A 17,245-nucleotide genomic window follows, 5' to 3' on the forward strand; every position below is an offset into this window, starting at 1 on the left:
AGATGTTGAGAGCAATGTTAAAACTTAATGAGTAATATCTATTCTTTTAAAACTCCAGATTTTGTGTCTTAAGGGGTGAAAGGTACAGAGAAGATTCTTTTGATCTCACTAGTTGGCAGTCATTGAACTTGAGAGCAGGTAACTTAAAATGGTAGAACATCTCTAATTTTTTAAAATTATCAAGCAAAAATCTTGAAAAGAAGAGGTACGTTGAATTTCAGAGGGACCAATTAGCATGAGAATTGTGCGCTCCCGCACTAAAGCATGAAATTTACAGGGATTCGTCTTCACTCTGTAGAGATTCGATAGGTACAGAGGCAGATCTCAAATGGTCTCTCCGTGGGAGAAGGGAGGAGCTGGACCCAATATTTGGAACTTTTTGTAGCTTCAAAATACTCAATGTCATATTATTATTTTTTTTTTTTCAGGAAGAATGTTGAGAATACCTCTACATATATTTCTATAGGATTAGAACTTGTTTGCAAGTTATAAAGAAAATTCCCCATTCGATAAAGATGTGTTCACGTTTTTTCCCTTTCTTCTTCCTTTCTGACCACTTTCCTTTGTCTACATTTATCAACTTGCAGTTTGTTACTTCTTGTTTAATGTTAATGTTGCAAGATGTTTTTCTCGTTTCCTTTGATTTTCGTACTATTCAAAATGCTTCCTGTTACTGCTCTTACCATAAGCCATCTCCTCTAAATTGGTGGCAAAGTGCAAAACCACGTATTTCCTTTGTGATGTTTTAAAATATACACTTCTATTTTACTCTTCAAGGAGAAACAAGCCAACTTTATAGCTTGAAATTTTCACAGAATTTTCTGCTTACAGAGAAGAAAAATCAAGGACGTTATCGAGAAATCATGTTGACTAGTTTTCTAAGGAAACGGTAAAGTATGACAGAATACGTGCAACGTCAAAAACGGAAATACGTGGTTTCACACTTTGGCCATCAATATGAAACCTGATAAATTTTAAGTGTTTATAACACTTGAACATCTTCATTCGCTTTTCATAACAAAAATGAGGTGCTAAAAAAGAGCATCTGAACCAAGGGGTCTCCTAAAATGTCATTTTTAAAGTAAAAGTATTTATAAAATTACATGCAAGCAAGAGATTTCAGCTAACTCTGAAAATGTTTCAATAAGAGTTAGAAAAGTATTCTAAAAGTATCTGAAAAAGAGAACGTTTTGAGACTTAAATAGGTATAATATACAGACAAAGTAAAAAGGGCCCATCGTTCTGCAATGAGGATTCTTAATCTTGCCCACCGATCATTTACTTCTCGTAATTTGTCTTCATAAATACTTTTAACACAGCACTGAGACATGACCAAAAATGACGCTTTCCTGAGAAAAAAAATACAACAGAACTTATTAAAACATGTAATCACTGGACACAGGACAATATATGTACTGACGATCGTTTTTGATAATGTTAAAAAATGCAGCAAACAAGGCTGAAAACCCATTGTTTCCTGCAATAATACTTTGGTCCTAGTTTTCAGATTGCAATATCGGCAGTAATACTCACTAGGTTTAAAATAATGCCAAGAGCAACTACATTATTTTGAAAAATATTGACCAAACATTACCATTTATCAACACAAAAAAAAGACCTAAGTAAGTGCACAGGTGCAAATTTTTCTAGAGAGTGACTTTTGTTAAGATAGGGTTGAAAAATCGGAACCTGTCTATGGAGACGTCTCTTCAATATCCCAAAAAAAGGAGCTGGGAGACATTAGTTTAATATTGCTCTAAAAAATTGGTTACATTTGCTTACGAGTTGACAATTTTGAGTCACGGACAAGGCAGATGTGCAGTTTTGAATGGCTGTTTCTCAAAATTACATTCTCCATCTCTGAATGTTCCTTCTCTTTCATTTGACATTTTTGGGTTATATCTGTGCCAAAATGTTGGTAAAAGATTCTTTTAGCAACAGTACCAATGTCTCAATTTTGAGTATTTTAATACTGAGGTCTATTTTTCTCATCGAAAATTGGATGTATTTATGCTAAAAGGAACTATGAGCGTAAGGTTTGCACCGCAACATAGTTTCCTTTGCCACGAATACTTCCAACTATAAATTCCAATTATTTTCTATTGAGAATTTAAATACAGAGAGAGGGAAAAACACCAACCTAGAATGAGTCTGGAGTGTGAATTCGATCCCTCGCAGCAGATCGTTGGTTTTCAGGACTAAAAGCATTTCTCTATTTACAGTTTGGAGTATTTCAGTCAATTTAGGCAAAAGACCAGGAATCTCTTTTTGAAATAAATCTCGCTGCAATCAAAACAAGGAGACAAATTTTAAACAAACGAAGAGAAATTTACCAACTGGACAAATCAAAAACGGATGCAGCAAAAACTCTGCATGCCTCAGCTCTTGATTGATTATTGAAAGACTTTCTCCTTCGATGGGACACTAACTTCCTGCAAGCCGAAATGACGGTTAAATTCAAATTAAAATGCCTAATAAATAAGAGGCCTGCCATAAATCATGCAAGGCAAATTTTCAAATTGTTTGATACCCCTACCAATGCAAAAAGCTCCCAAAAAGAAAAATTGGGCGCCCTCTACAAATAAATAAATGACGCTTGCCCCTCAACTAAAAAACTACAGAATTTATTACGTAATATTATCGAAAAAAATTAGCATTGTTTCATCACAAATATATTTTAGTGAAAATGCCAACAGCTTTCTAAAAAAAGCTCTGAACTAATTCCATGATTATCTTGACCAAATAATAAAAACAACTCCGATCATTAGACATTAGAAAGAGAGAAATTTTCTTTATTATCCATGATTTTTTATTGAAAAACTAATAGCTACGGTGAGATAATTATCACCAGGAAGCAGGAAACTCTGAAGAACATGGTCTTTTTAATGGTGGTGGCCAAGACTTTATTTTCAGTATTATCTGGATGAACTGTTAGGGACCTTCCAATCTTGTTCATTTTCCAGCAAATGTGTCACGAACTGAAAAATCATGATTAAAATTTAAAATAAATGCATGTTAAGTAAACAAGTCAACCAACCTCATTTGTTGTATATTCAACTTTGTTGATCCCAGACTCAATAGCGTCCCACGTCCTGCCGGACACCATGCACGCTAGAAGAGCGTAAGCATCTCCCACTCCAAGATAATCACAGTACTTTCTCATTCCATCTTTGTCCTTGTTCAAAATGCTCATCCAGAGTTTTGAGTAATTGTAGCGAAAATCTGGAGAAAGTGTCTGGAAAAAGGAAATTAACAGAGACTTTAGGAGACAGGTAGGAAAAAAACTAAAATCATAGGAATGAGGAACTTAAAATCGGTAATTAATTAGCCATAATAATCCAAAGGTTAAGTATTTATTGCAAAAAAATAAACATCAATTGGCAGCAAGCAGAGAAAACTGAGCCAATGTTGTGATTCATTAGTCACCGAATCGGGAGTTCCGAACTCAAATAGAGTGGCAGCTTGGAGGTTCCGGCACAAAAGTAGTACCGATTCTCTAAATGGAATTTGCTTAGTTTGTTATCGTTAGACACTACCAAATTTAACTGTAGTCCATGATACTAAAAGTGACAGCTGTGGGACAGAATTGGTAACTGACATGGAATATTGTTTAAGGGTTGAATTGCAGTTACATTGGCAAATTCAAAAGACTCCGCCTTGCTCAAGCCAATCAACCCTTCAAAAATAGATTAAGCTCTTCACCTGCCTCCAGCCTCCTCTTTTTGTGTTGTGTAGACTGTAGAACCTAAACCCGGGGTAAATCATCGTGACTCTGAATACTTACAATCACTGTTCTCAGAAGTTCACTGATAGAGAATTTTTCCAAAATGTATCACTAGCAAATATTGGCTTGAAGAAAGATTCTGTTTCCATATTTCCGATACATGGAGGCATTTTATGTAAAAATTGTTTTAAAAGTAAGATGACAGGATTATTCTTGAGTACTTACAGCGTACAGCCCATGATCAAGAAGAATAAGCTGTGTTCCACTTTTGACTTTTCGGACCAAAATATTTCCAGGGTGCGGATCACTATGAATAAATCCTGAGTTAAAAATCATTTCAGAATAAACTCTGCCAAGTTTATCGGAAACATCAAATGGGTTGATCCTGGAAGAAAAATAGAACAGAAACTAGACTCATGAAACTAAAACTGAGGGATCATTCAAATCTATCTGTAATATTGAAAAGCACAAGTAGATTGACTTCTTTGCGTTGATTCTGGGGCAATTAACTCTCTTATAATGACATTCTGTGGATGTTGATGTTACCATCCAAAGAATAGGATACCTCAGTTCATGGTTACTGCAGCCTCAAAAATAGCAAATAAGGCACATTTTGAAGAATTATCAAGCACTTTTTGAGACTTTTACGTAATTTTTTCCTCTACGCACCCTTTTCTCCACATATCATGCTTTGGAAATTGAGAATTTACTATCAACTCTGAGCATACAATGAGCATTATTGAGCATTTATTACTAACAACTAGTGAGGAGTAAAATTTAAGCTTTTTTCAAGCACTTTCAAAAAAAACACGAACTTTCAAGGTTTTGAAAATAAATTCAAAAGTAAGCATTCTTCAAGCACTCCTCGCAGTCACACGAACCGTCTGATTTCTGAAAGCAAATTTTTTAATGCCTTTATTTGATCAACTATAAACTGCATGAAAAATTTCTGAAACTTTTCCTGGTTTGAATAAATTAAACTGACAAAAATTTGACGTCATTTCCAACCAAAGATTTACTGCTGTATACTAAAAGAAAAGAGACAACTTCTAATTTCAATTGAGAACTGATCTAAACGTTCCATTAGGTATTCCAAAATCTACAGTTGGGCTTAAACAATTTAAAATAAAGCAAGAAAATTATATTTGAGAAATTCCCTGGAATCCTGGGATGGATAAAATCTTTCTCTGGTTTTCTACTTCTGTAGACAGTCTTTTGATACAGAACTCTAACGCACACTTACTTGTTGTTTCGAATGTAGTCTAAATCATTAACCTGACCTCCTTCCACAAATTCCATTGTGAGGACACGCGATGTGCTTAAATCAGAATATATTGTTGGTATTTTAAGCCAAGGAAAGTGTTTGAAGATTCGTCTTGCATGCTCTGTGTTCTTAGCCTCGTGAGAGAAATCGAGCTCTTGAGGGATATTCCGTTTCATTTCATCAACTAGCCATCGAAATTTAAACTCTGGAAATACCCAGGATACAATGTAAACTAAGACCTGAAAATGGAAATGCAGAAGGTTCAATGATTAGGTTCGCAACATTCACCTTTTGTAACAAAATTAGTGACATCCTACATTTTCCTAAAATTTTGTGTTATGTCCATGTGCTGCCAATGCAAGTGCTTTCCGAGTGATAATAATAGTACTTGTAATATTATCGCCTGTAAAAATAGATTTTAAGAAAAAAAAAAAAAAAAAAAAAAACTTTTAGAGCGATACTTCTGCAAGTTCTAAAAAGGGCTCAATGGATGTTGCCAGTTTTGTTATCTACAGAACATTTCAGTTGAGTTTCCTTAATGAATGGTTGCAATACTTATTTCTTTCACCTTCCCAGACAAAATTGATATATTTCATGGAATACAAACAATTAAATTTTGATGAGGTTTTCTTTTCATCTTAAATAAGCGTCCATCTTTTGGTTAGAAAATTATTGGATTTAGGTTCTAAGAACGATTCTGTATTAATTTTCAAAACATCTAGAACATTGTGAGATAAATTCTCAAATACAGAACATTCATAAAGTGGAGATTTCTAGTGAAAAAAAGCAGCAATGGAACTGACCCGTACCATGACGAATCCTACTAGATGACAGGCGACATTCTATGACTATGGTCTACATGTTTCAAGGTGGCCATAATTGTTTCGAAAATAATTATTCCATGACTTTTAGAACTTATAACAAATAGCAATAACTTAAAAATTTCTGGTTTTATTAGTATTACCTACAATAGGTATCGAGAAAAAAATTACTCAAGTACATACCTCCATTGTTTTCATGTCCACCACAGAATGAGAACGCACATACGGATGTTGTATTTTCACGGCTACAGTCTCTCCATTTTTAAGGACAGCTTTATGAACTTGAGCTAAAGATGCGGCACCCAAAGGCTCATCTTCCATTGAATCAAAAATTTCAGCTGGCTATTATACAAAACGGAATGAATAAAAGACTTCATGAGAGGGGGAAGAGTTATGGGGACAAGTTAGAGTGACAGCACAATTATGCTGTATTAGGATACCTTTTGAACCATCAAATTTAAACACTAATTCCTGTGCCTTTACAATCTCTAATTGTCTACAAAAAACAACTGAGATATTGGCACTATTGCTTAGAGAAGTAGGTATTTAACGATCATTTTAGCATAAAAAATGTGTCAACGTATCTGATGAGAACAAACTTACTGTGGGTTGAAGTTTCCACTTCAAAAACAAACAGTTTAAAAAAAAAACTCTGGATTGTAATTTAATATGATAGAGATAATACCGTTACATGCTTCCAGACTTTATTCATTTCGGACACTTGTTATTTACATTCTTCATGGTTTTTTTCAAATTCTCCTCTCTTTTCTCAAAGAATTGAATTAATAAAATGTTAAGCTTGATATCATACTTAGGTGCTTTTCATTTACATACAAAAAGCCTCTTAGAATCAAATAATCAGCTAGTTGCTGTTCTTCATTTTTCATTATATTTGGTATTTGGACTACTTTTTGCCGATTCTTTGGACATATTTCTCAGGGATACTAAACAGTGCCAGATTTCAAGATCAACAGAATGTAGCAAAAGTGGCACAAAACTTGGGCTAAGGCAATTTTCAAATTGAAAACCTATTGCTTTTTTCTCTTCTCATCACTGTAAACAATTGGGGCCAATCTTACATTTTATCATGGGGCAAATAGGAAATTTTGCCGAAAGTCAAGAGTGCCCGATCGCGAGAAAGGGCTGTAGCAGTCTTGGCACTTTCTGCACTCCTGTTATTCCCAATCTATTGCTGTGTTAATGTTTTACTCTGTTTCTCATGTTTCTTTTAAATGTTGTGTCTTTAAATTGTTTCTTATAATTGGATTTTTCCTGCTGATACATAAAAAAAAAGAAAAAAAATTGACTGGCATCGTTTTTTTTGATCTCTCAGTTTTGATTGGAAAGTTTAGATCTCTCAGAATAGATCCTGTAAAGTCTAAAACTCAACCCTGGTTTGTTTTTTTCAAATTTTGTTGGACCACTCATCAACTTTATATACTTCTTTTAATTTGTTCATTTTGCCCACTAAGCTGGCATATGTTTAGAGATTAATAATAATGCATAGAAATGGCATGGATTGAAAATGGCTTTAAGGTATAAATTTATAGGGATCAGAGAAAAGTTCTGCCAAAATTAAAAAAAGAAAGATTTTTAACTTACGTCTCTCTTCAGATCTTCTTTGAGAACTGCACTGATTTCCTCAAGGGATGAACTTGGCGCATGACTATGCAGAACTTTCAGAGTGTTAACATACTCTTTGGGTAGAAGATACTCCAAAGCACCTATATGCTGCCCGACTTTGATATATACACCCTTGTTTGCTCGACATAACTCCAGCAATTTCTCAGCTCCTTGATAGTGTGTCTGTGAAAGCACAAGAAAGCTATATGAAAAGGCAAAGAACATTTGAGAATCATTCCGTAATAAGGAACAAATTTTCATGGGAAAGAGGAGGTCTGCTCTTTGAAAGTCAATAGCAGAATAAAGAATTTGATTGGGTTTAAAAGTTAATGGATTTCATTCAGAAATGAACACTACGTACCAAATGACCTGAAAACAACCATTTCCATCTGATTGCAAAAAACAGATCATGAAGAAAATAAAAAAGATAAATTTACCCGCCAGGACACACTTGTTAAAAAGGGGAGTACCAGCATGCTATCTCATTCTAAATTTTTTTTTCTTGCACCCTATAAGTAACCTACAGTGACAAAATCGCAAAAAATACTGTAGACAAAGCTCGTTAAATGATTTTTTTAGAGCAAAAGCATCAGCAAAATACATTTATTACATATTGCAGGATACTCACTTTTGATCGAATCTGCCGATACTCGTCTGATTCAGGGTCTAATTTCTTCGCATAACCTTGTTTCTTGTAACACAAACCAATGTCAAAAACCTGGAAAGTAATAAGTTATCAATAAAAATCACATATTGTAATAATGAAAATGGGTAAAAATAAGAAATAAGAATTTAATAAGGCAACCTTACAGCTTAATAAATTGTCCTTTAAATATTTCAATAGCTAGTTGGGAATCACATGCAATAGTTTTTGTCATTGCAAAGGACCCCGCACACTCCTTGTGAGAAAGTGCACCACGGTCGTTTTTTAATCTTTTATTAAGTACAATCAACTCATCTCAAGATGCTGATCAAAAGTCACCATTGCGCCAACTTTCTATGATGCATTGTTTCCCCAGATACGCCCGGAACGCTTCAATTAATGGGTGATAAAGAGTCAGAAAGATTCCCCATTTCAGCACTCCATAGTAAACGGTCAGCTGTGTGTCAACAAGGAAATCAGGGGAACTCCAGCACCGAGCGGCAGTTTTATCTCGGATTCTGCACGCCTTTTTGTTGGACCATCCAAATCAGAGTTGTGAGGAGCATAAGAACAGGAAAGTAGGAGAAAAACAGTGAATGCCAAACGGACACGGATGAGAGCGGAAGGGAGATTGCCCCAGAGTAGGCAGAAATAGATAAGAAGACAGACACTCGCTACGTTTTTCCTTATTCACATCAGACCTGTTCTCGAATGCCTTGTTCTTTTTGACTCTTCATCCCTGAATAATTGAAGCGTTTTAGGCGTATGCTGCAAAAACGGTAGAAAGTAGAGAGCGTAATCGTAGAAAGTTGGCGCAATGATCAGTTTTGATCAGCATATTCAGACGAATTGAATGCAGTAAAAAATTAAAAATCGATAGTGGTGCACTTTCCCATACGGAGTGTGCGGGGTCCTTTACCCGCATACTTTAATTTGCTGACTGTAACACTAATCAGCATTAGTTCTCGCAAATTACCATGAGTTTTCCTTCTTATAAGATGAATATTCTGTGAAACTTTGAAGCAACAAAGCTGTCTTACTTTCCTTCAAGAAATACAGCAGGAGGAGATCTTTCACAACACTGCAGTTAAATGCATAGTTTTTTCATGTATCTATTAGTATTTAAACTCAGTGACTATTTTCAGAGCACCTAACCATGAAAGACAGCAAACAATTATGCATTTTAGATAGCGACATCATGTTTGCTTACAACTACCAAAAAGAGTGTAGGGAGATAGATTGCTGTTCTTCAACTTGGCTCCGAATCATAACTGGAATGTTTTGATCCAGTATTCTATTTAGCAGGACTAACAGATTAATTACTGAAAATTTAAATATATGCCCTTCAGAGTTCATACTATGATGCAATAGTTCTGTACTTACCGTTACAGCAGCTCGCCCAAACCGAATGGCACCAACAGAGCCTAAATCATAATTATTAGAGTGCAGCGAATACAGAAAACCACCTGCAGGTAACCAGAAGAGACTGTGCTTTAGTAATTTCCGCGAAACGAACATTATAGTTCTCGAAGAGACACAATACACTTAAACTAAATTATGTTGTGCTGAAGGAGTGAGCTTGAATAATGAAGCGGATGAAGTGTGGAGAGGAAATAACGTCCAGAGGAAGATTAATGCGCATTATTTACCATAATTACTGCAAGGTAAGATTACAAATTGACGACGCGTGACTCTAAATTTCAGAGAAAACTGTGTAAATTCCCCACAATTCGAAAGCAAAATAAGCAATTGGAAGTTACCTAACCTTAAATTCCTTGAATGCCTTCCCTTCCCTCCTTCTAAAAGTAAACAAAACGTGACGTCAGTTTGCTGGCGAGCCATGGGCCATGGGCTTAACAGGGTTGCAATTATTAATACAAATCGTGGAAAATAAAGTCTTCAAATGTCATGTGAAAATATTCCATGGATTTTCAGAAAAATATGTAAGATATTGAAAATATTTCTCGAAATTAGGTAAATACAAAATTACCTGAAAACCAAACAGTTGTGGCGATTCGGTATTTTTGGGATCATTGTCAAGAGTTTCTACTTTTTGCTGAAATAATACAATCATGACATTCTTTTGCTTTGAGGTACGGGGTTTACAGGAAGGACATTCTTGACCATCATTGAATTGAAATTATGGCATTATTTTCTTTTAAACTTCGTTTTTTTCATCCAGATTTTCTTGCTGCACTAGGGTTTACATGTGCTTAGCCTTCAAACACAACAACAATAAATATTAAGCTAAGTACAGAAGTAACCTTTGCTAGACAGAGGGACCCTAAAATCTGGTCCTGGTATAGGTATCCAAAAGTATAAATAATATATTTTGTCAGGATTACAAATTTGGTACACTGATCCTATGGTTAAGTTGTGTTGGAACATTAATCACAAATTGAAGTCACTTTCTTCAATTAGAACTTGAACAGAGGAGGATATTTTGGTGTTGGTAGATGTTAATGGACTCTCATGAGACTTTTGCAAAAAAAAAAAAAAAAAAAAAAAAAAAAAAAAAAAAAAAGTGATATAAATCAAAATTGCAACTGAATTAAAACCTACAGAATGCAATTTAAAATAAAAACACAATGTGCACCAAAAAAACAATTAAGGGCAGGTCATGGGACACATTGTTGCCCAGAATAAACAAAGTTATTTGGTTAAGTATGATAACCTGCTGTTTAAAAGTCTACTTATAGTAAGTTGCAAACAAATCTGATATCAACTACAAAAGCTGTATGGTTCTTTTATGGTTTCCTTTCATGGAAAGTGGAGTAATTTAGGAGGAAATTTTTTTGGTAGATTAGGAAACACCCAGTCAACTAATTTAAAAAGAGGAATTTATTGAAATTTGTTTTTGTTAAGACAAAGCAAACTTATTTTTCGAAGGGGCATTATTGCGTTAAACAGAATTTTTAAAATGATATTAATGGATGAAATAAAATAGATAAAAAAGGAGCACTCGACAGTTGTTCTCTTCAAGATACGTGATTGATAAAAACAAATACTTAGAAATTAATGACTTGACACACGGCATAGGTAATAAAAATACTTTTCACTTAAGGTTTCATAAAAATATTCAATAATTAGGAAAATGCTCAATAGTTTTTAGCAATCATGACACACAATGTAGGGATTCAACTAACAGGTTTTCCTTGTCATGGCTCAGATATTTGAAAACAGTGTCCACAATTTCAGTGCTTCAAAGCGTTTCCTAAGAACCAAGGTTGCTAAGTAAAACAATAAAAAAATTTACATGCTTTCCTAACTTCTCCTTGAACTATTCTCAAATAAAAAGTTGAACACAAATATTTAGGCATCTGAGTTTGATTCAAAAGATTTATTTTCTGATTCAGATTTTAAGAAGATCTAAATCAGCCATATTTAGTATTTCTGACCACATTGTTGTCTACAAAAACCTTGACACTTGGACAGTTCCAGAGGGTACATAAATCTCGAAGAGAAAATCCTCTGAATTTTTTAGGTTCCTGCTCTGATTCAAATATCAAAGATCGTTCCATAACTTTCCGACCTCACCGACAATCTGCTAATATCTAAAGTAAAAAAGGAAAAAGGAATGAAAATTGGTTACTCTTAATTTTCACCTTAAAGTTCTCAATTTTCCTTTTCAAATTCATTGAATTCCCAAATCTACATTCTACAAGTTCTGAAAACGAATGAGATAGGTGCAGAAAAATTGAGCTTAGGAGTATAACTCTGTGGGCTCCTCTATTTTCCTGTGGATGATTCAATTCATGGTAATCTCTGACAACAGGAAACCATTTTTTACAGTTTTGCTGGTTGCTTTAATCAAATTATCAATGAAAAATTATCTTGCATTCTTGACTAGACAAGTTATCAAAGTTAGCAAACCATGTCTTGGATATTTCTTTGGGTATTTAAAACAGGACATAAATCAAACCACAGCTATACAATGAGAAGTGCTGCCTGAAAGCTGATTATATTTCCATTCTCTCATTGAAATTGAATAGAAGCATGTAATTGGTTACTGAGCCATAAAGTTAATGACTCAACTCATTCTATCAAGGAATGATGTCCTAAGTGATGGGTAACTTCATTTGAGCTAAGTTAAGATGATCACTCTGTAAAGTAATCATATTTTGTATTGATCAAAAAAAGCAGAAAAAATCGAGGTGTGAGATCAAAATTTTACGTAGTATCTTCCAATTATTATACACACAGTTGTCAAAAAAACTGAAACAGCTATTAAAGACTAAAATATTTTGTGTTTTCACAGCACCTCTAGCTGCAACCCACTAAAAGTTAGAAATACAAATTACAGGTAAAAGATTAATTCTAATTAAAAATCAAAACAATAGAAAAAATGATAATCACAGAACGCTTTGATGAAAAATGCATGAAATTTGCCTCCACCATTAACCAGTGTCGGAGGTGCAGGGAGATGAGTCATTGATTGTGTTGTCATTGCAGCTTTCACCCGATGAACTATTGGGGGGCTTTGAGTCAAATGAGCCTCTCTCACTTTTCACTGAAATTAGATAGATATAAAACATTCATTAAAAGAAACCACAATGGATGCATATGCAGGATTGCATACAGAAAGGCTGAAAAAAATGTAGAGTTTATGGTGAATCCAGAGTTCATAGCTCTGCACATGAGCACTCTTTTGATTTACAGGGTGTCCCAGACCACCCTTACCAGGCCTTTTTCTCTGTTGGTCGTACAAAGTTAGGGACCGCAGGGGTTGAAGAGAGAATCGACCCAAAGGAATCCAAATTTCATGGATTCGAAAGCCCCCCAGCCCCCCTTGGGAATTAAAGGGAGGGGGGCCATGATTCTAAAAATCGGAGTTGCCGATAGAATTGCGATTCTGTTGCATTAAAATTGATAAGTGCGGAAAATTTCACGTACAATTGACCCCATAAAATCCAAAATTTGTCCACTTTTGGCCCAAAAATTATCCCTTGAAGAGGGGGACAGTGCCCCCTCCATAATTTCCTTAAGTCGCAAAATTGACGTAGGTTTTTCCAAAACAAGATGACATCCCAGGTAATCAACCCCAAGAAATCCGATTTTCAAGTTCCTGAAGCCCCCCATAATGGATAGACAAGGGCGGATTTTCCAAAGTCTGGGTTTCCTTTTGAATCGCAAATTGACGGCATCCAAATTGAAAAAAGCAACAAATTTAAACTTTAGTTGACCCCTGGGAGTTCAAATTGACCCAGTCAATGCCCAAAAGTAACCCCCTGAAGAGGGAGCCGGTGTCCCCTCCACAAATTGCTTATTGGTCGCAAAACTAATGTAAATCCTGCAGAAATGGATGGTAAGCTAGTGAATTGACATGAAGGAATCCAAAACTCATGGTCTCAGAGCTCCCTTGACCTCCCTACAATAGTTTGGGGGGGAGGGAGGGGACTTAGGTTAGGGTGTCAGTTTATGAAAATTAGGTCCGTTATAATGAGTAAATTGGAGCTCTTGCATGCATGCCACAGGAATTTATTATCTTTATTAAATTTTGTTAGCAGAAAACCAAGAGGAGTTTCGTTGGGAAATATTATGAGGATATTCTTCCTGATCTAAGGTAAATTCATACGGAGTTTCACAGCATGTATGCACCTCACTTTTTGTTCAAAAGGGCAATAAGAGAGGCAATTAAGCAACAAGAAATGCAATTGAGCTGATTTTGACAGTACCCAAGTAGCATTGTCATCTACTTTCTAGGTGACGCTCATCAAGAAAATGTCTTCTTTCTAGATAGAACAATTTTCTTGAAAGAAAATAAAATAAAATAATAGAATAATAGATATAATAGACATAACATATATAACAATAAAATAGATCTAGAAAATAGACACAAGAAAATAGAAAGAAAATACATGTTTTCCTTGCATTTCCTTAAAAGAAAACATCAAGAAATTGGCTAGAAAATAATGGGCCTGTTGCATGCAAGAGATACAGCCGTGCAAATAGACTATTTAGAGGTTAAATGACACGAAAATTACGATGGTCACATTAAAAAAGTCTGAAATACACTCCTTACTGCGCAATTTGCGTTATTAGGAACGCGCTTTTTCAAATTTCCCGCGTCTGGGGGCAGTTTCCTAACGGAAACAATTAACGGCAATTCGCGGCTATTTCCGGTCAACTAAAACTGACGGCATAGGTAACCTAAAAATCGGAGCTCGTGATATCGTGAAATGAAATGTAGAAGGATTGCGTTGGATATTTAAAAGTTGATCGATTTGGTTACCGCATAAACGTATATGGACTACTATAAGAGATCACGTTGGGTTTGTAAACAAACTGAAGGAAAAAATAACAACAACAACAACGACTCGGCATCTTCCGGAAATCACCGAGCCCGCCATTTGCTCGTTTCCGGTGATTCGAAAACTGCCCCCAGACGCGGGATATTTGAAAAAGCGCGTTCCTAACAACGCAAATTGCCCAGTAAGGAGTGTATTTCAGACTGTTTTAATGTGACCATCGTAATTTTCGGGTCATTTAACCTCTAAAAAGTCTATTTGCGCGGCTGTATCTCTTGCATGCAACAGGCCCATTCTACTTTCAATAAATTTTCTATCTTTTTTCCAAGTGGGAAGTTGACAGAAAGTAGACCTATGAAATAGATCTATTTTCTTTGGTCAGACTTTTGACTCGTAATGTTTTTTCTTTCTATTTTCTGGATAACTTTATTTTCTTTGTTTTTCCTAGAGATTTTCTTGATATTTTTTTTCTAGAAAAAAATTCTATTTTGCTACTTGGGTAGCTGTCCATTTCTGCCATGATAGCGAAGAGAGCCGTAAGAGCATTTCTGCATGAGCCATGGTTAGCATGTGCTCTTATGTGTCTCAAGGCTCATCCAAGAATACACTTATGGCTCTCTTCGCGATTACGGCAGATTTTATCTTGAGAATTACTGATTACTGCCTTACATCAAAGATGAAACAAGAATAATTAATGTATGTACGTACTGAATACTTTTGACGAATGTCCCTCTTCTGGATTATGTGCTGAGATATCAACCTTCTCCTCTTCATCTTCTTCTTTCAAATTCTGGTTCACTGCAGCTACAAATTAAAATAAACTTAATTTTACTATGCATACCTGATACATTCAATTAGAGCAGCTTACATTTCACCAACACTAGAAATTATATTTTCTGAAAAATTGAGCTGTTGATTACTTTTATTACAGCCGGTCTCAATGTGTCAGACGTTATAAATGGAACATAACAATGCATGAAGGTGTGGGTGCAGTGCTCCAGTAACACCATCCAATACTATTTTGAACCTATTTTTACAAAACATGACTCTACAGACTCAACAACCCTTAGATGTGGATACGTGACTCATTTTACCCAGCACTCATTCAATTAGTGGTGGGTAAAAATGTTGGACGTTAATGACACTTGGTACAGCAGTATACAATATTTCCTTCATGTGAGGAGCAAGACGGACTAAAATATCAGCCCATTGAAATTTCTCTTCTTAAAGGAGACCAGATGTATGACATGTATGAATGCCCAAAATTCTGGCGAACCAAAATAAGGATGATACGATTGATATGACCATTAGTTTTTCAGCAAAATTGATCCATTAGAACCTACTAATGTACCTGTCAGTTCAAGAATAGAAGATGATGTTTCAAATGATCAAGAGGATTCAGGACTCTCTATGCTATCCAATCAGAATAAAATATTACAGCGATTATAAAAACAACTGAAATTCTAGGTTACAAAATTATGTTTTTTACCTAGGTGTATGTAATTAATGATAAACAAAAACTATGGTACTTTATGCATCATTTTCATAAAATAAACTTTAAATAGGTACCACCAAAGCATGTTCCTCTCACTTAGTTGAGAAGAGAGCTCATAAGTCATACCCTCACAATTAAAACACTCACCATGGTAAGCTTCAGGGTACTCCTTCTCAAGTTTCCCTCTGAGAATTCTTATCCTTTTAAAAATAGTTTCGAGGTCTTTCTTTATTTCTGTGAGCAGTTGTGTATGTTTCTTGAACTCAGCACCTGCAGATTTTAATCGGCTAACAGAGAGTGTGTTGCAATTTGTTAACATTTCATTTGTTTTCTCAAACCTCTGCAACCTACAAAAGAAAATGATAGTACATTACAGAGGAGATGATTAAAAGGGAATTATAAAAAGTAAAAGCATTTATGAAACTTGAAAAACGGTAAATTGTGGTACAAGAGCTATTGAATAGAAGGCTAATATCTACATCAGCTGAGGACCATGTAAACAGAGCTAATATTCGGCACGCGAAAACAGAGGGGAAAAACTGATGCCAGAACGTAGCACCATACCCAAGCTGAGACATATCTTCCTCCTTCCTACTTGCCGTGAGAGATTGCTGGAATGCTTATGGTTTTGGTAGGTGGGAAAACAGCCCATTAATTAAAATTTAGCCACCACAGGATGTACTGTCGCAACATGAAAAAAGGATTGTAGATGTTTAGCTTACATTCTTTTCTGCGCTCTGATCATAGATTCCACATCTTGCTGGTCGACCAATCCTGCTAGCCCTTGAATGAAAACTTCTGGAGCTGTGTAGTTTTGAAAACATTCTATGCTGCATAATTCACTCTCCGGAGTGACTTCATTAGCCATGGCCATGAGCGAAATCAATTTTAAAACAGTTACTGCAACTGTAAGTACTGAGTGTTGTTTTCTTTTTTTTAAGAGCTTATCACGCCCTCTTTAAAGTCTTTGGCTTTAGCTTTCCAACAAACAGCCACTGCACTGAAATTAACACTTTATTAACTATTAACACACCGTGATTCAATGTTTGTTTTTGTAATACATAATTTGATTTGTTTTTACTCTTTTCTTTAGCTGTGACGTTTTATGATTGAGCGTTTTTGCAGGCAAAGACCCCCTACGATGTGCAGGCGATCACAGAGCGGGAGTAGCTGGTGGAGCGTGCGTGCAGCTCGCTCGGACTCCATGATTCTGCTCTGTTGCTCTCTCCTCTCCCCTACTCTTTGCTCCTAATGGCGCCAAGCACAAATTTCACTCGCGGAGAAAAATTAAACTGCTCAGCTCAGGGAATTGGCATTTTTGATTGAGATTAAATTTCTAAACGAGTCCAACCCAAGTCTACCAGGGTAATTCTCAAAATACTTTGGCAAGATATTTTTCTGATATAATTTAAGGATATAATATAATT

The 17,245-nt window shown here is 35.4% G+C and overlaps 2 protein-coding genes across 3 annotated transcripts; both read right to left on the reverse strand.

Moving 5' to 3' along the window:
• Positions 1-407: 407 nt before the first annotated feature.
• On the reverse strand, positions 408-9,885 carry Adck1 (aarF domain containing kinase 1). The gene is made up of 9 exons (XM_019060767.2): positions 9,459-9,885; positions 8,061-8,150; positions 7,412-7,615; positions 5,993-6,151; positions 4,968-5,227; positions 3,950-4,109; positions 3,038-3,235; positions 2,141-2,283; positions 408-1,349 (listed from the first exon to the last, which is right to left on the reverse strand). Exons 1-9 carry the CDS (start codon positions 9,591-9,593, stop codon positions 1,151-1,153), a joined length of 1,548 nt encoding a protein of 515 aa, XP_018916312.2. The 5' UTR covers positions 9,594-9,885; the 3' UTR covers positions 408-1,150.
• Positions 9,886-10,898: 1,013 nt separating this feature from the next.
• On the reverse strand, positions 10,899-16,909 carry LOC109043554 (kxDL motif-containing protein CG10681). 2 transcript variants are annotated; one of them, XM_072296947.1, is made up of 4 exons: positions 16,541-16,909; positions 15,966-16,165; positions 14,993-15,127; positions 10,899-12,585 (listed from the first exon to the last, which is right to left on the reverse strand). In XM_072296947.1, exons 1-3 carry the CDS (start codon positions 16,690-16,692, stop codon positions 15,015-15,017), a joined length of 465 nt encoding a protein of 154 aa, XP_072153048.1. In that variant the 5' UTR covers positions 16,693-16,909; the 3' UTR covers positions 10,899-12,585; positions 14,993-15,014. The 2 variants fall into 2 exon arrangements, with proteins under 2 accessions (XP_072153048.1, XP_018916315.2); XM_019060770.2 differs by having other exon boundaries at positions 15,032-15,127; positions 16,541-16,906.
• Between the last annotated feature and the right edge of the window lie 336 nt (positions 16,910-17,245).

Source organism: Bemisia tabaci, chromosome 2, assembly GCF_918797505.1.
Source record: "Bemisia tabaci chromosome 2, PGI_BMITA_v3".
In the NCBI taxonomy this organism is placed as follows: domain Eukaryota; kingdom Metazoa; phylum Arthropoda; class Insecta; order Hemiptera; family Aleyrodidae; genus Bemisia; species Bemisia tabaci.